This window comes from Scyliorhinus canicula, chromosome 7 (genome assembly GCF_902713615.1).
Source record: "Scyliorhinus canicula chromosome 7, sScyCan1.1, whole genome shotgun sequence".
Taxonomy (NCBI): Eukaryota; Metazoa; Chordata; class Chondrichthyes; order Carcharhiniformes; family Scyliorhinidae; genus Scyliorhinus; species Scyliorhinus canicula.
This window is the reverse complement of record NC_052152.1, coordinates 61,425,809-61,452,161: the sequence shown is the minus strand read 5'-3', so window position 1 is coordinate 61,452,161 and position 26,353 is coordinate 61,425,809. Positions and strand designations below refer to the sequence as shown.

At 45.2% G+C, this 26,353-nt stretch overlaps 1 protein-coding gene across 2 annotated transcripts in view; it reads left to right on the top strand.

Annotated features, from left to right (window-relative positions):
- Positions 1-26,353, top strand: part of otc (ornithine transcarbamylase) — an 81,600-nt gene that overhangs the window by 41,971 nt on the left and 13,276 nt on the right. For both annotated transcript variants that reach the window (XM_038802136.1, XM_038802137.1), the window contains exons 4-8: positions 12,545-12,632; positions 21,491-21,644; positions 21,943-22,065; positions 23,035-23,088; positions 23,208-23,357. In XM_038802136.1, the coding sequence (XP_038658064.1) occupies positions 12,545-12,632; positions 21,491-21,644; positions 21,943-22,065; positions 23,035-23,088; positions 23,208-23,357 (569 nt within the window). The remainder of the gene's footprint in view (positions 1-12,544; positions 12,633-21,490; positions 21,645-21,942; positions 22,066-23,034; positions 23,089-23,207; positions 23,358-26,353) is intronic.

The window sequence follows — 26,353 nt, the reverse complement described above, 5'->3', positions numbered from 1 at the left end:
AGAGTGGTGCAGGAAATGGCTGATGCAATTCAACGTGAGAAAATGTGAGGTCTTGCACTTTGGAAAAAAGAATCCAAGCATAGACTACTTTCTAAACGGTGAGAAAATTCATAATGCCAAAGTACAAAGGGATCTGGGAGTGCTAGTCGAGGATTCCCTAAAGGTAAACATGCAGGTTGAATCTGTGATTAAGAAAGCGAATGCAATGTTGTCATTTATCTCAAGAGGGTTGGAATATAAAAGCAGCGATGTGCTACTGAGCCTTTATAAGGCACTGGTTAGGCCCCATTTGGAGTACTGTGTCCAGTTTTGGGCCCCACATCTCAGGAAGGACATACTGGCACTGGAGCGTGTCCAGCGGAGATTCACACGGATGATCCCTGGAATGGCGGGTCTAACATATGATGAACGGCTGAGGATCCTGGGATTGTATTCTTTGGAGTTTAGAAGGTTAAGGGGAGATCTAATAGAAACTTACAAGATAATACATGGCTTAGAAAGGGTGGACGCAAAGAAACTGTTTCCGTTAGGCGAGGAGACGAGGACCCGTGGGCACAGCCTTAGAATTAGAGGGGGTAAATTCAGAACAGAAATGCGGAGACATTTCTTCAGCCAGAGAGTGGTGGGCCTGTGGAATTCATTGCCGCGGAGTGCAGTGGAGGCCAGGACGCTAAATGGCTTCAAGGCAGAGATAGATAAATTCTTGATGTCGCGAGGAATTAAGGGCTATGGGGAGAATGCTGGTAGGTGGAGTTGAAATGCCCATCAGCCATGATTGAATGGCGGAGTGGACTCGATGGGCCGAATGGCCTTACTTCCACTCCTATGTCTTATGGTCTTATGGACCGGCGGTGACCCCAATTCCAGCGTCGGAATCCATTCTCCGCCCGATTGTCGATCATGATTTTGGTGTCGGGCTACTGGGAATCCCGCCCTAAATTTGTAAAGGCTGTCTCTAAGGCATGGAGTATGAGAGGACCTTTGTGTTGGATGCTCAACTGGGTTTGTGAAGTGGCTGCAGAGAGAGAGGAATGAATGCAGCTGCTGGGTGATTATCCTGGAGTCTATTGTGCAGAAGAATGTTAAGAAAATCAGAATGCGGCTTGGCACCTAAGGGGAGGGGGGGGGGCTGCTGTTGAGTACTCATGAGGTACTGGATCCTCTTGGTGCACAGGCTGTTTACAGGCTGGAGGGATAACCCACCTGCGACTGACTTCCTTGATTAATTCATAGCTACTTGGTTAGAGAAGGTGTCCTCTTCCTCCCATCCCTCAGATCGTCCAGCAGGACCTCCAAGTAAGAGTGAGAGGCCTGGGAAGCGCCCTTCCCGACCACCTCTCCATTCCTGCTGTCTCAAAAGTCCAGGCCTTGTTGAACCATTGTAAACCACTCCAGGGTCCCTTCTAATTAGAAAGATACGTCACCCTACCCACACAACCTCAGTGATCAGAGAATTTCCAGTTCTTCTGGGACACAGTCACAGCAATGCCCATCGGAAGGTTCAACAGGTTTTCAACCTGTTAATGGTCCCATCGTTTCAGCAGGTACTAAGGGCGGAATTCTCCGCAGGGGGCCGAATTCGTGAAGGCCGTCGTGAACTCGGCCGAGGTTCACGACGGTCTCGGAGCCCGCTCCCCGCACCTAATTCACCCCCACCCGGGGGCCTAGGAGCAGGCCTCCGTCTTTGTCGGCAGCGACCTCGTCACGCCGTGAATGTGAAGTCATCCGCGCATGTGCGCATTGCCGGTTCCAACCCGCGCATGCGCGGATGACCATCGTGCAGACGGTGCGAACCGCGCATGCGCGGTGGCCGTATTTCTCCTCAGCTGCCCGGCAAGACGTGGCGGCTTGATATTGCTGGGCGGCGAAGGGGAAAGAGTGCATCCGTTTTGGACGCTGGCCCGATGATCGGTGGGCACCGATCGCGGGCCTGTCCCCTCCCGAGCACAGTCGTGGTGCTCCAGTGCCAATCGGGCCCCTAGATGCCCCAAACAGGCATCTGGCACCCGTTTCACGAATGCAGCGACCAGGCGTGAAGGGCCGGCCGCTCGGCCCATCGGGCTCGGAGAATCGCCATTCGCCGTGAAAAACGGAGAGCGGCGATTTTTCCGAGCGGTGGGTGGGAGAATCGCTGGGGGCGCCAGGGGGGCGTGAAAATGTTGGGAGGCCCTCCCACGATTCTCCCACGCCACGTGGGGAGCGGAGAATTCCGCCCTAAGTTTTTTAAATTCACCCTATAAGTCAATGGAGAATAAATTTGGGTTGGTGGGCCGAACCAATCAATTTGACTCGATCCTGTCAGTCGTGGCTAGGAAGCATTGGGTTAAAATAAACTGCATGGTGAACATTGTTACTGCCGAGGCAACCATGTATGTACTTGTCAAGTAGAAGTGATAACAATATGTGAGGGCATGGTTTGGGAGTTTAAAAAGGAACATTGAGTCTTAATACCCCTGTTTTTATTGGAATCGTGCTGGTTACCATTTTAACTACTCACTGCAGTGAGGTGGCTAAGACACGAGATGCAAAGGGAGCCTCCAGTTTATGCAAATTTAGGTCTTGTTATGTTGTTAGGACCCTAATTTGCATGTTAGCCTCGGTCTCTGTGGGAAAGTTACTGCCACTTTTCTGTTAGAGATCTAAGATGTCTTCCAATTTAAGTTTTCTTTTTGGAGTAAGAAGGGAAAGGATGCTCCTCTGAGCCCCAAGGGGAATGTTGTGTTCTGCCCTCCTCACTTTCTATGTTTTGTTTATCTCAAGAGGGAGGAGCAGTTCTATATCAAATGTTCAGCTGCTCCGAGTGGGCTCTGCAGCTGGGTTGGGGGGGGGGGGAACCAGTTCATCAACTGGAGAAGAGAGAATTTTCTCTATCGTACAATTGCCCAGTTACAACTTGGAACCCTGTCGTGTGCAAAAGCAAAGCCAGGAATGATCTTTCTGTTTAAAAATGACTGCACCAACTCCACAACATGGGAAATATCAAAAGTTAACATTTTCATTCCGGGGATTTGTAAGGTTACTTTGGATGTGCGTCTACACATTCAGTCACTGGGTACATTATATTCAGTCATTGAACTTGCATATAATTGATGTCCTGTGTGTTTTGGATGAGTTGCAGCTTTCAAACATGAAGGAGGTGGCGACATATTCAGTCAGGCATGCACACCACTGCATTGTTTTCAGATAACAGAAAACCATATCATATGGTCCTTCTCCTCTCTGTCTTAGTAATGCTAAATGTGGCTGGTACATTTGACTATAGACATGTACCCCATCAATCTGTTAAAATACTGTCTGTGCATCTTGCTCCAGTTTCTATTTGACATGCACAGATGGTCTGCAGTGCCAGAGGCAAATATTTTAATGCAGTGACACACTGACCAGGGAGCAGACATGATCTCTTCATGTGGCAGAACTGTTCTGAGATATCAGTTTGCATTGATGTTGATGAGGAAGACTGTCGACCATCTGACAAAGTATCCATTCAATTGTCACTCACTGGCGCCTACATGTCGTCCAACTCCCAAAGAAAAGGAGAAAAAGAGTTGTAATTGGATTAAATTTTAATGTTACGAATGAAGAGTACGATTTAGAAATCAAGAGGAAGTGTAATATAATACTGAGCTGACAAAATTTGCAATGTAAATTACATTTCCATAGTCTGTCGTTACGCAATCAGCATAACATGCTACTAAGAAGTTCAAATGGCAAATGAAATACTGATCATTTATTATTATGAAGAATAATGCATGAGCCTAGGATGGAAAAAAGCCTTATCCTTAGTATTAGTCAGGAACTCTCTCATTGCCTTTTACTATTGTCTAATTTTAAAATATATTTCAATGCATTCCAGTAGTGTGCTTCTTATGAGCAATGTTGTCGAGCATAGACATCTTGTCAGGGGCAGGCAATAAGCTTGAATTGAAAGTGTTGACATTTTGGGGAAAGGATACAGTGAAATCCTTTCCTATGGAGATCAAGACTTTGATGTTCGCAGGGGTTTCTGAAAATACCAGTTTGAAAATACCCAGAGTGATGTTAATGTCTGTTTCAAGTTGCTTTTAACACTGCTTTTGAACCATCTGAATGAAATTAGGTGTGATTACCACTGTCCAGTCTCGGTTATTATAATATCCTATCCAACTTTATTAGTCACCCAGAGTCCGGTAAGAAAGTTCAACGAAAAGGTTTATTTTCGGGACTGTACCCAACAGCACGGCTTCAACCTAGGCCGGCTTTCATGTCCTAAGTTGTACATCCCATTGATGGATCCCCACCTCTAAGGGAAGGAGCCCGTCCCCCATGAGGCTCACGGGGAGATTAATCTGTTCATCCCGTGGATCTTGTACAGATTATAGCAGGACGTAACCATAGAATGCATAGAATTGCTGCAGTACAGAAGGAGGCCATTGGGCCCATCGAGGACCACTCCCCCATCCTATCCACATGATCCCACAACCTTACCTAACCTGAATATCTTTGGACACTGTGGGGCAATTTAACATGGCCAATCCACCTCTGAAAGAAACCAAAGCAGTGAGCAGGAACCCAACACAGACACGGGGAGAAAGTATAAACTCCTCACAGACAAGGCAGGCATTGAACCCAGGCATGCATTGAACCCAGGTCCCTGGAGCTGTGTGGCAGCAGTGATAGCCACTGTGCCACTGTGTTGCCCTGTGAGCACATAAAGGTAGATGATGCATGTAGTCAGCTGCCATTAAACAGTAGCTTTTGCCTCGTCCAAAATTAAATGTGGGAAGACAAGGAGCAGATCAAAAGACAGCATCATGGTTTGTTTTCTGTGGCTCCTCGGGTCAAAAGGACTCAACATACATAAGACACTGAGGAAATAAACTGCCAATTCAAAAATCAGGATAAAGATTCAATTTAAAATGTATGGACATATATGAACATAAAACGTGAGCATTCCGTATAAAAAAAAGAAGTTGGTATCTCAAAATGGGAGGAAAGCTCACTACCTCACTCTGTGATCTTTTCGGAATATAGGAGCATAGGAATTAGGAGCAGAGGTAGGCAATTTAGCCCCTTGACCCTGCTCCGCCATTCAATCAGATCATGGCTGATCTCTTCTTGGCCTCAAAGCCACCTCCCCACCTGTTCCCCATATCCCTTTAACCTATATTTTAGCCAGAAATATATCTATCTCCCTCTTGAAAGCATTTAATGATTCGGACTCCACCGCACTATGGGGGCAGCGAGTTCCATAAATTCCCCACTCTCTGCGAGAAGTTGTACCTCATCATCTCAATTTTAAATCTACCGACTCTCAACCTGTGACCTCTTGTTCTAGATTACCCCACAAGGGGGAACATTTGGTCTACATTTACTTTATTAATCCCTTTCAGTATTTTATATACCTCGATCAGATCCCATCTCATCCTACTAAACACCAGCGAGTATAAGCCCAAACTGTTTAATCTCTCCTCGTACGTCAACCCCGGATCAATCTGGTGAACCCCCTCTGAACTGCCTCCAATGCCACCACATCCTTCCTCAAATAAGGAGACCAAAACTGGACACAATACTCCAGATGTGGTCTCACCAACACCCTATACAATTGCAACAATACTTCTTTACTTTTATACTGCTGTACTTTTGCAATAAATACTAACATTCCATTTGCCTTTCTTGTTACATTTTGTAGCTGAATACAGACTTTCTGCGATTCATGAACAAACACACTCGGATTCCTCTGCCCAGACACATTTTGAATCTGCTTTTCCATTGAGATAATAATTTGCCCAGAGATGGAGATAATAATTTGCCCAGAGATGGAGATAATAATTTGCCCAGAGATGGAGATAATAATTTGCCCAGAGATGGAGATAATAATTTGCCCAGAGATGGAGATAATAATTTGCCCAGAGATGGAGATAATAATTTGCCCAGAGATGGAGATAATAGTTTGCCCAGAGATGGAGATAATAATTTGGGGAGGTGGCTTTGACGCCAGGAAGAGATCAACCATAATTTTTCAGCCAAAATGCATAACCTCACACTTATCCACATTAAACTCCATCGGCCAAATTTTGGCCCAATCTCCTAGCCTATCTATATTCATCTATAAAATCGGTATCTCCACTTCACTGCCTGCTTTCTTACCTATTTTAGTAGAATTTTGCTATGTTACACTCTGTCCCTGCTTGCAGATCATTGATGTAGGTTATAAACAGTGGAGGTCCGGGGACTGAACCTTGCAGGACCCCACCAGTTACAGTTCTCCAGCTGGAGAAGGACCCATTTAACCCTTCCCTTTGCTTTCCGTCAGTCAGCCAATCCTCAAACCAATCTAGTATTCTACCTCCAACACCCTGCGATCTCATCTTCTGGGTCAATCTTTTATGTGGCACCTTGTCAAACATCTTCTGGAAGTCTACATATACCACATCCACAGGTTTCCCATTATTCACCTTGCTGGTTATGCCCTCAAAGAACTCGAGCAAGTTTGTCAAGCATGACTTACCCTTAATAAAACCATGCTAACAATGGTGGATTGAGCTTTGTCTTTCCAAATGTTAAGTCATTTCCTCCTGAATGATTAATTCCAGCATTTTCCCCACCACAAAGTTAAGCTAATGGGTCTATAGTTTCCTACTTTTTGCCTCTCTCCCTTTTTGAATAGGGGAGTTCCATTAGCATGTTTCCAATCTACCGGGACCTTTCCAGAATCCAGGGAATTTTGAAATATCGTAACCACCCCCCTCACCGGACTGTGCCATACAACCTGAAGGCTTCTCAGTTCACCGGACGGACCGCACCGCGTCATTAGGCAAAGCAAAGGGTGGAGGGGTTTTCCTCCTCATCAACCCCTCCTGGTGCTTGGATGTGGCGACCCTGGCGACCTACTGCTCCCCGGACCTGGAATACCTGACCATGAAGTGCCACCCATACTATCTTCCACGTGAGCTCACTTCAGCCATTATCACTGCGGTCCAAATCCCACCCCAGGCAGAAGTGAGGAAGGCGCTGGACGAACTGTACACAATTATAAATAACTATGAAACAGAATACCCGGAGACCCTGTTCATCATGGCCGGAGACTTCACCAAGGCCAATCTCAAGAGTGTACTGCCAAAATTCCACCAGCACAGCTCCTGTCCCACCATGGGGGACAACACTCTTGACCACTGCTACTCAGAATTCAAGGGCGCCTACCGTTCCATCCCCCGACCGCACTTTGGGAAATCAGACCATAAGACAGTGCTCCTTCTCCTGGCATACCAAGCAGAAACTCAAACGGGAGAATCCAGCTAAGAAGGTCGCGCAGTGCTGATCCAAGGAAACAGAGGAGCTCTTACGTGACTGCTTAGAGACAGTGGATTGATCCATATTTAAGAACTCAGCGACCAACTTAAATGAGTATGCCACCACCATCACAGACTTCATCAGCAAATGTGTGGAGACTGCGTGCCAAAGAAAGCAGTACGTACGTACCCCAACCGGAAACCACGGCTCAATCGCAAGATTGACTCTCTACTGAAGGACAAGCCTGAGGCGTTCAAGTCAGCCGACCCTGACATATAAAGAAATCCAGTTACGACCTCCGCAAAGCCATCCGAGATGCCAAGAGAGAATATCAAACCAAGCTAGAGTCACAGACAGACTCTCAGCGGTTGTGGCAAGCCTAAACAACAAAACGGGATACAAAGCAAAGCCGAGCAGTATCACCGGCAGCAGCGGACCCCTCCCCGATGAACTCAATGCATTCTATGCTCAGTTCAAGCAGGAAACCAACAATCCGCTGTCGAGTGCCCCAGCAGCCCATAACTCACCCATACCCACCATCGCAGCTTCCAAAGTCAGATCGGCCTTCCTGAAAGTGAAGGCGATGGGCCCAGACAGGATCCCTGGTCGTCGCTCAGAGCCTGCACGGACCAGCTGGCAGAGGTGTTCGTGGACATCTTTGACCTGTCCCTACTCCACTCCAAGGTCCCCAACTGCTTCAAGAAGACCACCATCATACCGGTGCCAAAGAAGAACCAGGCAACGTGCTTCAATGGCTACCATCCGGTGGCCCTGACTTCAGTCATAATGAAGTGCTTTGAGAGGTTGGTCATGAAGCGTATCACCTCCATACTCCCAGAACGTCTTGATCCACTGTAATTCGCATACCGCCTCAACGCGTCCACAGCAGACGCCATTTCCCTGCCTCTACACTCATTCCCAGAGCATCTCGACAACAAGGACTCCTACATCAGACTCCTATTTATTGACTACAGCTCCACCTTTAACAGCATGATACCAGCCAAGCTCATATCAAAGCTCCAAAACCTAGGACTTGGCTCCTCACTCTGCAACTGGATCCTCGACTTTCTGACCCACAGACCACAATCAGTAAGAATGAACAACAGCACCTCCACAATAGTCCTCAATACCGGGTCCCTGCAAGGCTGCGTACTTAGCCCCCTACTCTACTCCCTGTACACACACGATTGCGTGGCAAAATTTGGTTCCAACTCCATATGCAAGTTTGCTGACGATACGACCATAGTGGGCCGGATCTCGAATAACGACGAGCCAGAATACTGGAGGATGATAGAGAACCTAGTGGAGTGGTGTAGCGACAACAATCTCTCCTTCAATGCCAACAAAACTAAAGAACTGGTCTTTGACTTCAGGAAACAAAGTACTGTACACACCCTGTCAGCAACAACGGGGCCGAGGTGGAGATGGTTAGCAGTTTCAAATTCCTAGGAGTGCACATCTCCAAAAATCTGTCTTGGTCCACCCACGTCGAAGCTACCACCGAGAAAGCACAACAGCGCCTATACCTCCTCAGGAAACTAAGGAAATTTGGCATGTCCACATGAACTCTTACCAACTTGTGCAGATGCACCATAGAAAGCATCCTATCTGGCTGCGTCACAGCCTGGTATGGCAACTGCTTGGCCCAGGACCGCAAGAAAATTCAGAGAGTCATGAACACAGCCCAGTCCATCACAGAAACCTGCCTCCCATCCATTGACTCCATCTACACCTCCCGCTGCCTGGGGAAAGCAGGCAGCATAATCAAAGATCCCTCCCACCCGGCTTACTCACTCTTCCAACTTCTTCCATTGGGCAGGAGATACAGAAGTCTGAGAACACGCACAAACAGACTCAAAAACAGCTTCTTCCCCGCCATTACCAGACTCGTAAACAACCCTCTTATGGACTGACCTCATTAACACTATACCCCTGTATGCTTCGTCTGATGCCGGTGTTATGTAGTTACATTGTATACCTTGTGTTGCCCTATTATGTATTTTCTTTTCTTCCCTTTTCTTCCCATGTACTTAATGATCTGTTGAGCTGTTTGCAGAAAAATACTTTTCATTGCCCTCTGTACATGTTACAATAAACAAATCCAATCCAATGCATCCATGATCTCTGCTGCCACCTCCTTTAATATCTTAGGGTGCAGATCATCAGGTCCCAGAGACTTATCTGCCTTTAGATCATAGAATAGAATTTACAGTGCACTTTAACTATTCTCTTCCTCTTTATATACCTATAGAAGTTCTTGGGATCAGTGTTTATGTTTTCTGCAAGTTTCCTTTCGTAGTTCATTTTAGCTTTTTAATTCTATTTTTAGTCGCCTTTTGCTGACCCTGAAAGTTCTCCCAATCCTCCAGTTTACCACAAGCTTTTTCAGTCTGGTATGCCTTTATGGCCTCCTTGACTTTCTTGTTTAGGTTTGGAACGTTTTTCTCCCTTTTACAATTCCTTTTCCTCTCGGGAATATACTTTAATTAAGAGGGGTTTAATATATCCCTGAACAACCGCCTTTGTTTCTCAACTGTCCTAACTTCAATTATCTGTCGCCAGTCTACTTGAGCCAACTATTTCCTCAGGTCTCTATAATTACCTCTGCACACCTCTGCAAAATGCTAAATCTCAATTTGGCACTCTGTCTCCTCTCGCTCAATCTGAATTCAAATTTCTAGCATAGTGTGATCACTCCTTCCAAGAGGGTTCTTAATGGCAATACTATTTATCAACCCTTCTTCGTTATGCAATACTAAAATTACAGTAGCCTGCTCCCTGGTTGGCTCCATAATACATTTCTTGAAGAAACAATCCCTCATGCACTCTATGAAATGGCCCTCGAGGCTATCCTTGCCAATTTGATTAATCTAATCAATATGCAGGTTAAAATCACCCATGATTACCATTGGGCCCTTCTCACAGGCCCTCATTATTTCTTGGTTTATACTGCCCCACTTTGGAAGTGCTGTTCGGGGACATGTAAATTACTCCTACGAAGGAGTTTTTCTTTTTTTTCTTAAAATACATGTAGAGTACCCGATTTACTTTTCCAATTAAGGGGCAATTTTGTGTGGCCAATCCACCTATCCTGCACATCGTTTGCGTTGTGGCGAGCAACTTGGGCGGAATTCTCCCCTACCCGCCGAGGCGGGGGGTCCTGGCGCCAAGGAGTGGCGTGAACCGCAAAAGTGCTGCCGCAAAAGTGCGGAATCCTCCATACCTTCAGGGGCTAGGCCGGCGCTAGGGTGGTTTGCGCTGTGCCGGCCAGCGGGGAAGGGGCTTGGCTCCACGCCAACCGGCGCCGAAGGGCCTCTGCCGGCTGGCGCGAGTTGGTGCATGCGCAGGAACGCCAGCGTGTGCTGGCATCATCCCAGCGCATGCGCAGGGGGGATCATCTCTGCGTCGGCCATGGTGGAGGACCACAGCGGCCGATGCGGAACAATAGAGTGCCCCCACGGCACAGGCCCGCCCGCGGATCGGTGGGCCCCCATTGCGGGCCAGGCCACAGTGGGAGCACCCCCAAGGCCAGATCCCCCTGCGTTTTCTCCCCCCCCCCCCCACCCCCCGGACAATCCTGGAGGCCGCTCGCGCATCCAGGTCCCGCCGGCAAATACCTGGTGTAACATACGCCGGTGGGACTGGCCAAAAATGGGCTCATTTAACATGAGTACAACAGTTGCAAATGCTTTATTTGTTAGTGTGATGAATGTAAGAAATTGTCATATGTTATATTTGTTGCAGTAATGTTAATTAAACCTGATTGTTAACTTTATTTATATGTAGTCTTTGAACTACGGTGATTTGCTTTTTTGGAATATATAGTAGCAGGTGTGGGAGTAAGCGCTACTTTTTTCTTTTGTTTTAAAAAAAAAATATGTTTAGAGTACCCAATTCATTTAAGGGGCAATTTAACGTGTTCAGTTCACCTACCTGCACATCTTTGGGTGTTGGGGCGAAACCCACGCAAACATGGGGCGAATGTGCAAACTCCACACGGACAGTGACCCAGAGCCGGGATCGAACCTGGGACTTTGGCGCCTTGAGGCAGCAGTGCTAATCACTGCGCCACCATGTTGCCTTTCAAGTTTTTCCTTTTATTTAAGAACTGTTTTAACTGTAAAACTATGATATTCAAGTTTCTCCTTTTATTTAAGAACTGTTTTAACTGTAAAACTATGATATGTTGCCAAAGTGATTGTGTTTAAATAAAATTTTGTTTCAACATAAAAGATACCTAATTGTCAGTGTTATTATTCCTGGGGTGAAGTATCCTTTCCTCACAGTTTTACAAATTGCAAATAATTGCATTCTTGCCCCTAACAAATATTGGGAGCTCCTTTGCCAGGATTTAAACCATATAATTCTTTGTTTGGCTTGGGGTTATTAAACTTAAAGACAGCGAGTGTGAGGAGCTGCTGCTTTCTTTCAGGTGTTGATACTATCAGTTTAAATATGGGGTGACTTGTAAAATGGCTCTTTCAGTAGCTAAACGTTTCCTGGGTGTTGAAAAACGGACTCTGTGTGGTTTACGAAGAGTGGTTAAACCAAAGCTTCTGGATTTGGTGGACAAGCTGCAATTGACTTTAACTGCAGGAGCGAGGAAGGTGGAGACAATGAAATTGATAGCTCAGCATTTAAATTTGGAAGAGACATGGTCTGAATCATTGGAATTGGTGAGGATCCAGTTACAAATGAAACAGTTGCAACATGATAAAGAACTGACATAGCTTGAATTGGAATTAAAAGCAAACAAAAAGGAATAAGATGAGAGTGTGGCAAAGGGAGAAGAAAAGGAAAAGGAAAGCAATGGCAGAAGAAAAGGAAAGAGAGAGGGCAAAGAAAGACCAGAAGAGAAAATTTGAACCTCAGAAAATAGAACTGAAGGAGAGGGAGGTGACATAAAAAGATAACTATTGGTCAGTGTTATCATTCCTGTGCAAAGTATCCTTTCTTCACAGTTTTAGAAATTGCTATTGTTGGATCTCGTTCAGGATCCTAACATTAAAAACAGAGGGAATTGAATAAATGCATTATTCAATGGGAAACAGGGATTTTGACCTTGGAGCTACCTCGGATTAATGTTTGCTCACCCTGTTTGCAGCACCTGCGAACAGTCCCAGGACAGCTGGCCGCAACTTATACAAATAATGCTCAACAAATAGCTGTACAAGTTTTAGAAGTTTCAGTAAAGGTGTTATGCAGAAACATTAAATGTGTTGCTTCTTCATCATTCACTATTACTTTTAATATTATTTCTGTTTTTTTCCTGAAGGGTTTGCATTGCTTGGAGGGCACCCCTGCTTCCTTACAACACAAGATATTCATCTCGGGGTTAATGAGAATCGGAAAGACACAGCAAGGTTAGTGGCAGCATAAAAACTGATAACAAAGGCGTAAAGATAATTATGTCGAATGTGTTTCAGTAATTGAAACAAAAGAAAAATCTGCCTCCAACACAAAAGTGAATTTGCAACGGAATGGCTAGAATGTAATCTTCTCCAGAATTTCCAGCAAAAGAATCCAGTATAACTACCAACAAGTGGAAAATAATATGTAAATATCAAAAGTGTATCACCTTACCTCCACATACCCCAGTGAAGGCAATTAAATATGAAGCAATCATTTATGTCCAAATGGCAAAAAAAGTAATTTTGAAAACGGCTCATCGTCTAGAAAGAATACAGTGTGGATGCGAAGTAATGACTTAGGCAATTTATCATGGTGCAAATTCAACAGCTTCGTTATACTTTGCCACAAGTTGCTGAAAAGATTATGTGCAAATAGATGTTTTGCCAAGATATTTCACATTCCGATCCCATCGGACTATCAACATTTACTGAACAAATGCCACCCCTCAAATAAAGAACTTGTATCCAGCATGATACACGTGGCACGGTGGCACAGTGTTTAGCACTGTTGCCTCACAATGTCAGGGACCCAGGTTCTATTCCGGCCTTGGGTGACTGCGTGGAGTTTTCAATTTCTCCTCGTGTCCCTGGATGCTCCAATTTCCTCCCACAGTCCAAAGATGTGCTGGTTAAGTGGATTGGCCATTCTAAATTGTCCCTTGGTGTCCAAATATGTGCAGGTTAGGTGGGGTTACAGGGATAGGGCTGGGGAGTGGGCCTAGTAGGGTGCTCTTTCAGAGGGTGACTGCAGAATCAATGGGCTGAATGAGGCCTCCTTTTGCATTGTGGGAATTCTATTCTAATTATATGATAAATGCAGTCTTTATAAAGCCCAAAATAAAGAAGCATTTCCATCTTAAAAAAATATATAAATGTTCACTTTTTATTGTTTTCATGGATATTACAGGATAAAGTTCCTGTTTGTCGTTCCATCCCCTGGTTATACTCTTGCTCATTCCTGGCCTGAATTCTCTTATAATAATCTAATAATAATCTTTATTATTGTCACAAGTAGGCTTACATCAACACTGCAGTGAAGTTACTGTGAAAAGCCCCTAGTTGCCACATTCCGGCACTTGTTCAGGTACACAGGGGGAGAATTCAGAATGTCCAATTCACCTAGGAAGCATGTCTTTTGGGATTTGTGGGAGGAAACCGGAGCACCTGGAGGAAACCCAGGCAGGCATGGGGAGAACAGTGCTAACCACTGTGCTACCGTGCCACCTTAATGAGCACTGATGAAATTATGAATGTTCTCTTGTTTTTTTTCTCAAAAATATACTTTATTCATAAAAATCTCTAATAAACATTACAGAACATTTTAAATTGTTACGACTATACATTTCCATCAAAGTTACATATTCACTTGACTTTCTTGCATTCAATTGGGACGACATTCCACACATTTCCCTGTTTACTTTACAATTCCTTCTTAAGTATTTATATCGTCATGTTTCTTTCAATGTTTTTGTACATTAGAGTGTTAATGACCCAGACCAAGGGGTTTTACATGGTTACCAGCCCCTCGGTGTACATTTGCTGGAAGACCTTACACCATGGTCTTTCCCCATTGCGCATTGGTGGCAGCTGCCCCAAGCTTGAGTGCATCACTCAGCATGTAGTCCTGGACCTTGGAATGTGCCAGTCTGCAACATTCGGTCGAGGACAGTTCTTTGCACTGGAAGATCAGCAAGTTTCGGGCAGACCAAAGAGCGTCTTTCACCGAGTTGATGACTTTCCAGCAGCAGTTGATCTTTGTCTCGGTGTGTGTCCCTGGAAACAGTCCGTAGAGCAGAGTCCTGTGTTACTGAGCTGCTCGGGATGAACCTTGAAAAATACCACTGCATCTCTCTCCAGGCCTTCTTTGCAAAGGCACATTCCACAAGGAGGTGGGTGACCATCTCATCTCCCCCGCAGCCACTCCGAGGGCAGCGTGCGATGGCGCTGAGCCTTCGGGTATACGTGAAGAATCTGACGGGGAGGGCCCTTCTCACCACCAGCCAAGCTAGGTCTTGGTCCTTGTTTGACAGTTCTGGTGATGAGACGTTCTGCCAGATGACTCTTGACAGTCTGCTCAGGGAACCATCCAACATCCTCCACAGTCTCCTTTTTCCTAAGGGCCTCGAGGACATTACGTGCAGACCACTGCTTCATTGCCTTATGGTCAAAGGTGTTTTTCTGAAAAGAAATTTCCACGAGGGACAGGTGATCAGGCACGGTCCAACTACTTGGGGTGTTCCGTGGCAATGAGGCCAGGCCCATCCTTCGTAACACCGGGGACAGGTGGAACCTCGGTATGTAGTGACACTTGGTGTTTGCATACTGGGGGTCCACGCACAGCTTGATGCAGCTGCAGATGAGGGAGACGTTGGGTACATTTCTCCCTCCCTTGCCCAGAGATTTGTACATGGTGTCCCTTCGGACACGGTCCATCTTGGATCTCCAGATGAACTTAAAGATGGCTCGGGTGACTGCTGCGGCGCAGGGTCGGGTAATGGGCCAGACCTATGCCATGTACAGCAACACCGAGAGTACTTCACACCTGATGACCAGGGTTTTGCCCGCAGTGTTCCCTGTTGTTGGCCACCAGATGGTGCCAGTGACCACTTTCGGTGAATTTTCCAGTACACGGAAATGGTGCAGCTTCTACTTGGGGACCTTCCCTTTTAATGCAGCTGCATTTGACTAAAGTGAGATTTGAGCCACTTTTCTCCCCTTTGCAATGCACTTTGTCAGCACAAAATGATCAGCACTGACAGAACAATATAGATTTGCATATGAATACCTGCCCTCACTTAATGTAATGGATTTTAATATTTGCCTGCTGTGTTGTACCCTTACCTTTTTACTTGATATGTTACATTCGACAAAATGCTTTGTGCAAGTCGCAGCTTTTACATTGCTCATTGTTCGAGCGTCTCTTTACACAGTGCGCTCAAAATTAAGAAATTGGTAATTATGTAGTTTTGAAATAAATGAGTTTTGAAATAAGATTAGCACACCTTTTGCTGTCGTTTTTTTTTAAAGGAATTTTGTCAGATTTAAATATTCTATTGGATTGGAATAGATCAGATTTAGAATGAATGGCAAAGACAGTTTACCTCTAACGTAATGCTTCGCCAGTAACGAGTCTTTCAATCGGGAGCATGGTATTTTATAATAGTCCCTTTATTCAGTAGTATAATCCTCTGGTTAATACTCCATGTGACTCTGCACTTCTTCATTTTATTATTGAGTTTTCCATTGTTTCTCCTGTTTTCTGCACTGCATCCTGGGTAATCAGGCTGGACCATCTGGTGCCCTGAGCTGTGGAACCAGCAAAAAGCAATCAACAGCGATACCAGAGCGACAGAGCTTAATTACACATTGTCTTACCCAGTTTACTGTATATACAGGACCTCTGTACAATTAGTACAACCACAGTTGAAACTTGCACAAAGCTTTTCATGAAGTTGTAACGTAACCTATAATTATGAAACAAAAGAAACCAACTGTAAGAAGCATACATCACAGTATTAAGCACATATGTTGCTGGAAGGAGAAGCTGTAGAATTCCATAGAGAGTGAAAGAATAAAGTTGCATGACATATTCTACAATGCAACAGGTTTATAAGTGAAATTGTAAAAATATATAATTTACTAACTAGAGTTTTGTTCCTATTATAAACTACAAAGAAAATGTACATGGAAAATAACTTGCAAAAGGTTTGATAGAATCCTAGGTGTTCCCCAATATCTTAGCTATATGAATACTGAAACCCAGGTGAGCTAATTGGATTTTTGATCAGTAAACAAAAAATAAGAGAACTAGACACAGTTATTGAACATGAAGATCTCAATGCTCATATTTGCACAGACCATACCTGTGTACTTCAAACCTTTGTGTGCATTTCTTAGTAAAAGCAGAGCGTGAGTCTTTTTTGATTGTTGCTTTACTATTTTATTGGTTATTTGCTAAAATGATGTGTAACTGAGATGTAAACACCCAATGGGAACGTCAGCATCGTTGTGTGGAATGGGGAGCAGTCATCCTGGTCAGTTCGACCAATCAGAACTGTTCTATACCAGCAAAAGAAAGCAAGTCCAACCAATAATGAGCAGCTCCAACATGGTGAATCATGAAAAAGGACAATCCAGATCCAGCTATGCTCTGGATGGAGAGCAGTGTTGGGTCTGGCATGTCTAGTTGTGTGTCAGTATCACTTTGAAGTCAAAGCACTACTGCTGGACAAAAACTATAAGAGCTCCACAAAGATGTGCTGTGTCTAATAAATTTATGTCAAAATTCCAAAAACTTTGTTGAAAGACAAAGGGCAGAATTTTCCAGCCCCACCCGCAGTCGGAATCTGGTCCCACCGAATGTCACTGGACTTTTGGCTGAGTCGCCACACCCCTGTGGTGGCTCCTGCATAGCGGAACCAGAAAGCCCCAGCCAAAAGCTGCAAACATTTGCACTGAACAATGGTAAATGTTGCTAAACAAACGGACACAGTTCTGACGCCAGCGTGAAAAGCGGCGTAAGCCACTCCGGCGGCAACAGGCCTCAAGTGGCAGGTATTCACCCCTTCCTCGGGGCTAGTATGACGCTGGAGTGGTGTCCGCAGCTCTGGCGCCCGAAGGCCGGCGCGCCACGGCCGGCGCGAGTCCGCGCATGCGCGCCACGGCTGATACGAGTCCGCGCATGCGCGCCACGGCCGATACGAGTCCGCGCATGCGCGCCACAGCCAGCGTGTGTTCCCGTCTCCACGCTGGCCCTGGGCAATATGGCAGATCCCTACTGGGGCCCAGCGCGGAGGAACATGGCCCCCCCCCCCCAATGGAACTAGCCCTCCTGCTGATCGGTAGGCCCCAATCGCGGGCCAGGCCACTGTGGAGGCCCCCCCGCCGGGGTCGGACCTGCCTGCCCACCCATCAGGACGGCCCCGCAGCCAGAATTCTGAGGTCCAGCCAGGTGGGACCATATATAACCCACACTGGTGAAACGAGGCCTGGAGAATCGCCAGGGGCGGAGGGGGGGGGGGGGGGGGGGCTGCTTTCCCGCGGCGCCCGAGAATTGGCGCCAGAGACTCGGCGGGCCAGTGGCATGGCACGATTCACGCCCCCCCCCCCCCCCCCCCCCCCCCCCCAGCGATTCTCCGACCCGCATTTTCGGTCAGGCTATTTTGATGAAAATTAATGCATGTTGCTAGATCAGTATCGCCATAATCTGTGACACTGGATAGTTGCTGAATTGTATTGACCAACATAATTTTAAATTGGGTTTTGCTTAGCTTAATACAAATCTACAGAACGTCATCAAGTATTTCCAGCAATTAACCCACAAGATTAAAAAAAGAGGGAAGTTAGGCCAAAACCGCAACTCTTTAATTGGCCTTATTTTCAGACGTAGGCGATTGAAATCGCTTGTTTAAATAATGGTTCTGCATTATTGTAAATATTCTAAAATATCCTACATTGCATTGTTGAAGCCAGAGCAGAGTATAAACGTACTAAACTCAAGCTGATGCGTGTGCTGTTGCTCAGCAACCTCCATTACAGGGTTGTTTAGTCTCCTAACTCAAATCGGCTCATCTTGGGAGAACAGCTAGGACTGAGCCACTTAATGATGCTTTTTACATTCTCACCTTCTAACTTCGACCACTCAATACTCACGTCAATGGAACAGCTAAGACATTTTATTCTTTAAGATCATTGTCACCTGAAATTGCAGCACTAATCTTTCATGTCTGGACAGCCATAGTCCAGCAAAAGAAAATAACGCCGTGAGCATCTGTTCCACTTTTTTTTTTCTTGGGCTCTCATGGCAATAAATGTAAATAGAACATAAATGGGCCAATTTTCCTGGACAAGTACATTGATTTAAAAGTTCCAGCCCCAGTAAAAGTGTTCCATAGCTGGAACAGCAGCAGCAGCCAGTGTCTCCTGAAATCTGCATCGGAGAGGGTTGGGTGAGCAAGCAATAATTAGAGAAGTATATGCATATGAGAAATTCTGGTAGAGGTAAAGGAGTAGGGTGAAAAGCGGCGTAAGCCACTCCGGCGGCAACAGGCCTCAAGTGGCAGGTAATCACCCCTTCCTCGGGGCTAGTATGACACTGGAGTGGTGTCCGCAGCTCCGGCGCCCGAAAGCCGGCGCGCCACGGCCGATACGAGTCTGTGCATGTGTGCCACAGCCGGCATGAGTCCGTGCATGCGCGCCACGGCCGATACGAGTCTGTGTATGCGTGCCACAGCCGGCATGAGTCCGTGCATGCGCGCCACGGCCGATACGAGTCCACGCATGCGCGCCACAGCCAGCATGAGTCCATGCATGCGCGCCACAGCTCGTCCTCCCATTTTTGTCTGGTCCCGTCCAGTGGTGTTCAGGGTCTGTCCAGTAGCTGTCCCAATATTTTCCCACATAGCCCCCCCCTCCTTCTCGCTACTTGTGCCTATTAGGTCCTCTAGTAGTGTGTTTTCTGGGGCTTTAGGATACCCTACTGTCTCTTTGTGCAGGAAGTGCTTTATTTGGAGGTGTCTCAATTCCTGTCCTCTTGCTAATTTCCCCTTCCTCGTCAGTTTGTCCAATGTAGCCAGTCTGCACCTAACGTAGAAGTCCCCGACCGTCAGTGTGCCCCCCGTCCCGCCTCCATCTTTTGAAGCTGGTATTTAGCGTGGCTGGGGGGAATCTGTGGTTGAAATGAAATGAAAATGAAATGAAAATCGCTTATTGTCACGAGTAGGCTTCAGTGAAGTTACTGTGAAAAGCCCCTAGTCGCCACATTTCGGCGCCTGTCCGGGGAGGCTGGGACGGGAATCGAACCGTGCTGCTCGCCTGCTTGGTCTGCTTTAAAAGCCAGCGATTTAGCCGAGTGAGCTAAAGTGATTGCCGCAGATGGGGGCCATAAGGAACATTTTGGTTATCCGAAGTGCTGTCTCAACTGGGTCCATGTTCTCGGCATGGCCACTACCACTGGGCTCGTTGTGTTGAGGAGGATGGGAGTGCTGCTGTGGCCAGGGTCCGGAGGGTTGTTCCTTCACAGGATAGCTCTTCCATTTGTACCCAATCTGTGTTGGATTCTTATACCCAAAGGCCTTGGGGATGAAGATCGGGATGGATCGAAACAGGAAGAGGAACCTTGGCAGTATGTTCATCTTGATCGTCAGCACTCTCCCCGCCAGGGAGAGTGGGAGTGAGCCCCACCGTTGAAGATCTTTTACGTGTTATCATTTTGATACAGAAAGCCATTAATTGACCAAAAGTCATATTTGCCACCCAATTAATGGCAGCAGGCACAGTAATGAGTCAGGACTGGAATAGCAGCAGGCCCAATTTAAAGGCCAGGCGGCAGCCATTGCAGTGGTTGTTATTCCCTTAAAGAATAGAAGGAACAGAACAAAGGGAAGTGAGAATGGAAACTTCCACTTCCCCACCCTCACATTTATCTGACACCTTACCAGGGATTGTGCTGGAGATGAAACATCCTGTGCCCTGCCAGTGGCAACAGAAGGGCTGCAAGGTTCACCATAGAGAGCACGGCTAGAGGAGCTTCACTGCGTCCAGTGGTGGAAACATTTCAGTGACCTTCTTGAGTCAGGTATGGTGAGCCCAAGGATAGATCCAACTGGCATGCAGTCACCAGAGTTTAAAAGAGACGGACATAATGAGGGGCATAGAGATCTCCTTACAATTGGAGAGATGCGTGTCCAGCAGCATGGTTTGTCATAAGAGAAAGTCAGAACCGTCGTGCTGCCATCCTTCAGATGTGCTGCAAGGATTCTGTGCTTCTGATGGAAAATTGAAGACTGGCCCTTAGAAAGATGAAAACAGGCTCATTAAGTCGTTAAACTGGCTACTTAGCGAAGTTGAATGGGGTTCGCTCCTGAGACTCTTGACGGAACCTTTTAAACTTAGAACATTCTAGATCCGTATTTGAAATTCTGGCATACTTGACCCAATGGGCAGGCTTAAGCAACCGACTGCCACCCCATCCCACCCTCAATCAAATAATATGCAAGGGCTGGTTTAGCACAGGGCTAAATAGCTGGCTTTTAAGGAGACCAAGGCAGGCCAGCAGCACGGTTCAATTCCAGTACCAGCCTCCCTGAACAGGCGCCGGAATGTGGCGACAAGGGGCTTTTCACAGTGATTTCATTTGAAGCCTACTTGTGACAATAAGCGATTTTCATTTCATTTCATTTTCATATCCTTACATCAGCAGGAGCTTCACCTTCAGGTGAAGAAAACTGGGAGAAAATAGGGAGAAGGTATAAAGACGTGCATTGTTTTGAAAAACCCTTTATTTGTCATTTCAATAATCTATGTAATTGGTTAAATTGACCTGAGAACAATCCATGTTGACTTTCTTGTGCAATTGATCTTGTCCTGGCAGTTGGTCAATCAAGAAACATCTGAGCATTTCTACAAGCCCCTTGGAAGTCATAATGTGCCATAGTCACTAGACTAGTGTTATAAAGAACATATTTCAGACTACATATCTTAGCGCACAAGCTGCTATTTCTTAACATGAATTGATGAGCTGGCTGCCATAGTGCATTCAAATATCTGTTCATGTCTGTGATCTGCCTTCCAATTGAATCAAACAGATGGGCTAGAATGTTCTCTGATTTGACCTAGGAAAGGGTCCCGAGTGAAAGGTGATTTTTGAGTGTATTCTCAAATGGTGTCAAACATGATTGTGGTTGATACATATAAAAATAATAATTAAGTATTTGCTAAATTGTTATATTTGCATTTTGATTCTTGCTGATTTTGGGTTTCTAAATTTGAGATTCTTTGCTAATATTTGGATCTGCTTGATCACGTTTCAGGGTTTTGTCTGGGATGACTGACCTGATCCTCGCTAGGGTCTATAAACACTCTGATCTGGAACAGTTGGCAGAAGATGGCTCAATTCCTGTGATCAATGGATTGTCAGAGCTTTATCATCCTGTCCAGATCCTGGCTGATTACCTTACACTTCAGGTATCTCCAAAGTATTTAAGTTGGTGGAATTTAACAATCTCCCGGAGAGAAAAATGCTTCATAATCGAACATTTATTTTTGCTAAACTATTTAATTGAGGCATTTTGGCATAGTAAACAACAACAATACAAAACAGTGTGCAAAGAACAATCAGCATAGTGCAAAAACCAGCTCCCCTCCTACAAGGACCCACCTAACTACCCCCCTAATCTGCATTGCCCTAAACCCCCCTCCTGTTGTTCAGAAAATACACATTTTTCCGTCTCTTAATATTTTATTTTATACGTGTGCTTTGTAGGAACATTTTGGCTCACTGACTGGTCTAACTCTGTCTTGGATAGGAGATGGAAATAATGTGTTACACTCTTTCATGTTGAGTGCTCCTAAACTCGGAATGCATCTTCATGCTGCTACACCTAAGGTAATCTCTCTGGTATAAGACTGACAACCATACAGGATTTGTTTTTCATAACTTTAGACTGGCTAAAGGATGATAATCTGTATGTTCTTGGTGATATATGGTACTGTATTAATTCCTGCAGATATATTTGGAGAACATATGACTTCATGAAAAATTAATGGCTGCGACAGAATAACTGGGAGAGTAAATTGGGTATGGTGGGAGGGGTGATTAGAATCCTTTTTCACAAGGTTTATATTCCAGTGTAGTTGTGGCCCAGCTTTATGTGTGTTTGGAGAATCGCTGCTATTCCTGACCATAGAAAAATAGACTGAAGCTCACAGCTACTGGGCAATGGTGTAACCTCTGTTGTCATTATGTACCTAAGCATCTGTTTTACTTTCCCTCACGGAATTGTGTAGAGCGCTAAGGAAAAGCCAGAGATTGATCATGTCTGCTTCAGTAACACCGGTGCTGGATGCTCTGCCTATGCACAGTCAAGCCAACACTGTTCATTCCCAAGAGGAACAGATAACAGTCTGCTAACTGAGGCAGACAAATTTGAACATCAGCAACCAAGAGACAAACTCTTTTTTAAAATAAATTTAGATTATCCAATTAAGGGGCAATTTAGCATGGCCAATCCACCTAGCCTGCACATCTTTTGGGTTGTGGGGGTGAAACCCACGCAAACACGGGGAGAATGTGCAAACTCCATACAGACAGTGACCCAGGGCCGGGATTCGAACCCGGGTCCTCAGCGCCGTAGGCAGCAATGCTAACCATTATGCCACCGTGCTGCCCCAAGACACAAACTCTTAACCTTCCGATTAGGATTATTTAGTTTGAGATACCAACCTTTTTATAATCTCATCAATCAACATTTACTATCAGCCCTTCTGCATGGTAATTAATACTTTGTGTAAACTTGTTCTATCACCAGTCTGTAGTATCAGCAGAAAAGGCCTATAAATTATTTTTTCTTTATAGGGCTTTGAACCTGATTCCAATGTCACCGCATATGCCAAGTCATTGTCTGAAAAGGTAATTTATTTTCATCTGTTTTTACTTGAGAGGACTTGGGTTATGGTGGTGTTTCCACATTGTAGATGAAGTTGATTCTTATGAGCTTTTTTCTTTTTTCCAATCATTATTGAAATTAGTGTGGGACCAAAATGTTTTTCACTAATGATCCTCTGGAGGCAGCAAATGGAGCCAATGTTCTGGTAACAGATACGTGGATCAGCATGGGGCAAGAAGAAGAGAAAGTGGAAAGGCTGAAAGCGTTTCATGGTTATCAAATCACCATGAAGGTAAGATGTGTGAATTCTCAAAACTAAAAATAGGTAGCCATGCGTTGTTCCTTAGAGTGTCCAGTAATTATTCCTTTGATGGTGCTTTCTTCCTCGGGTAACCTTTTTTCCTCAGCACGTGCATCCCAACTTTGCACTAATTATTTTCCAATTCCTAAATCATCTAGAATTTAACTGATTTCATCAACGTATTGAACATTAGTCACTCCTTTTGACGTAATGCAGTGTCGCACTTGTCTAGTTATGTAAATTTCCAGGTAGCACAATTAATTAACTGTTGCTTATTATGCAATAAAATGGTGGAATTTTCAATTCAGCAGTAGGATAGAGACAAAGATTGGACATGGACGGATTGTCTAGTTATTTAAGCTGCTCAGTAAGACTCGCTTACCGAAAGATGAAATAAACAAATCATTTGGGCTTCAGGCTTATTCGCTCATTTATGATAGTAAGGGGAATAGACAGGCAGTTCTGTGGACGCAATCGAGACTCCAGGATGGTATGTTGCCTCAAGGATGTCTCGGAGCGGCTGCAGGACATTCTGGGGGGGGGGGGGGGGGGGGGGGAGGGTGAACAGCCAGCTGTCGTGGTGCACATAGGCACCAACGATATAGGTAAAAAACGGGATGAGGTCCTACAAGCGGAATTCAGGGAGTTAGGAGTTGAACTAAAAAGTAGGACCTCAAAGATAGTAATCTCAGGATTGCTACCAGTGCCACGAGCTAGTCAGAGTAGGAATGTCGGGATAGATAGGATGAATGCGTGGCTCGAGAGATGGTGCAAGAGGGAGGGATTCAAATTCCTGGGGCATTGGGACCGGTTCTGGGGGAGGTGGGACCAGTACAAACTGGACGGTCTGCACCTGGGCAGGACTGGAACCGATGTCCTAGGAGGGGTGTTTGCTAGAGCTGTTGGGGAGAGTTTAAACTAATGTGGCAGGGGGATGGGAACCAATGCAGGAAGTTGGAAGGTAGTAAAACAGGGACAGAAGCAAAAGGAAGTAAGGGGAAAAGTGCAAGGCAGAGAAGACATAGTCAAAAATCAAAAAGGGCGACAGTACAAGGTACAGTGACTGAGGGGAGCTCAGTGAATAGGCCCAGTAATACTAAAAGGAATAAAACTGGAGATGTTTAGATTCAAAACAGAGGTAAAAAAAAACAACATATGTGTACTTTACCTGAATGCTCATAGTATTCGGAATAAAATAAATGAGTTGATGGCACAAATCATCGTGAATGACTATGATTTAGTGGCCATTACTGAAACATGGTTAAAGGATGGTCACGACTGGGAGTTAAATATCCGAGGGTATCAAACTATTCGGAAGGACAGAGTGGATGGTAAGGGAGGTGGTGTTGCTCTGTTATTTAAGGATGACATTCGGGCAATAGTAAGGGATGACATCGGTGCTATGGAGGATAAGGTTGAATCCATTTGGGTGGAAATCAGGAATAGTAAAGCAAAAAAGTCACTGATAGGAGTAGTCTATCGGCCACCAAATAGTAACGTTATGGTGGGGCAGGCAATAAACAAAGAAATAACTGATGCATGTAGAAATGGTACAGCAGTTATCATGGGGGATTTTAATCTACATGTCGATTGGTTTAACCAGGTCTGTCAAGGCAACCTTGAGGAGGAGTTTATAGAATGTATCCGCGATAGTTTCCTAGAACAGTATGTAATGGAACCTACGAGGGAACAAGCGGTCCTAGATCTTGTCCTGTGTAATGAGACAGGATTGATTCATGATCTCATAGTTAGGGATCCTCTCGGAAGGAGCGATCACAATATGGTGGAATTTAAAATACAGATGGAAGGTGAGAAAATAAAATCAAATACTAGTGTTTTGTGTTTAAACAAATGAGATTACAAGGGGCTGAGAGAAGAACTAGCTAATGTAGACTGGGAGCAAAGACTTTATGATGGAACAGTTGAGGAACAGTGGAAAACCTTCCAAGCGATTTTTCACAGTGCTCAGCAAAGGTTTATACCAACAAAAAGGAAGGACGGTAGAAAGAGGGAAAATCGACCGTGGATATCTAAGGAAATAAGGGAGAGTATCAAATTGAAGGAAAAAGCATATAAAGTGGCAAAGATTGGTGGGAGACTAGAGGGCTGGGAAATCTTTAGGGGGCAACAGAAAGCTACTAAAAAAGCTATAAAGAAGAGTAAGATAGAGTATGAGAGTAAACTTGCTCAGAATATAATAACAGACTGTATATATAACAAAAAAGAGTGGCTAAGGTAAATATTGGTCCTTTAGAGGATGAGAAGGGAGTTTTAATAATGGGAAATGAGGAAATGGTTGAGGAACTGAACAGGTGTTTTGGGTCGGTCTTCACAGTGGAAGACACAAATAACATGCCAGCGACTGATAGAAATTAGACTATGACAGGTGAGGACCTTGAGAGGATTGTTATCATTAAGGAGGTAGTGATGGGCAAGCTAATGGGGCTAAAGGTAGACAAGTCTCCTGGTCCTGATGGAATGCATCCCAGAGTGCTAAAAGAGATGGCTAGGGAAATTGCAGATGCACTAATGATGATTTACCAAAATTCACTAGTCTCTGGGGTGGTCCCGGTGGATTGGAAATTAGCAAACGTGACACCACTTTAAAAAAGGAGGTAGGCAGAGAGCAGGAAATTATAGGCCAGTGAGCTTAACTTCGGTAGTAGGGAAGGTACTGGAATCTATCATCAAGGAAGAAACAGCGAGGCATCTGGATAGAAATTGTCCCATTGGGCAGACGCAGCATGGGTTCATAAAGGGCAGGTCGTGCCTAACTAATTTAGTGGAATTTTTTGAGGACATTACCAGTGCAGTAGATAACAGGGAGCCAATGGATGTGGTATATCTGGATTTCCAGAAAGCCTTTGACAAGGTGCCACACAAAAGGTTGCTGCATAAGATAAAGATTAAGGGTAAAGTAGTAGCATGGATAGAGGATTGGTTAATTAATAGAATGCAAAGAGTGGGGATTAATGGGTGTTTCTCTG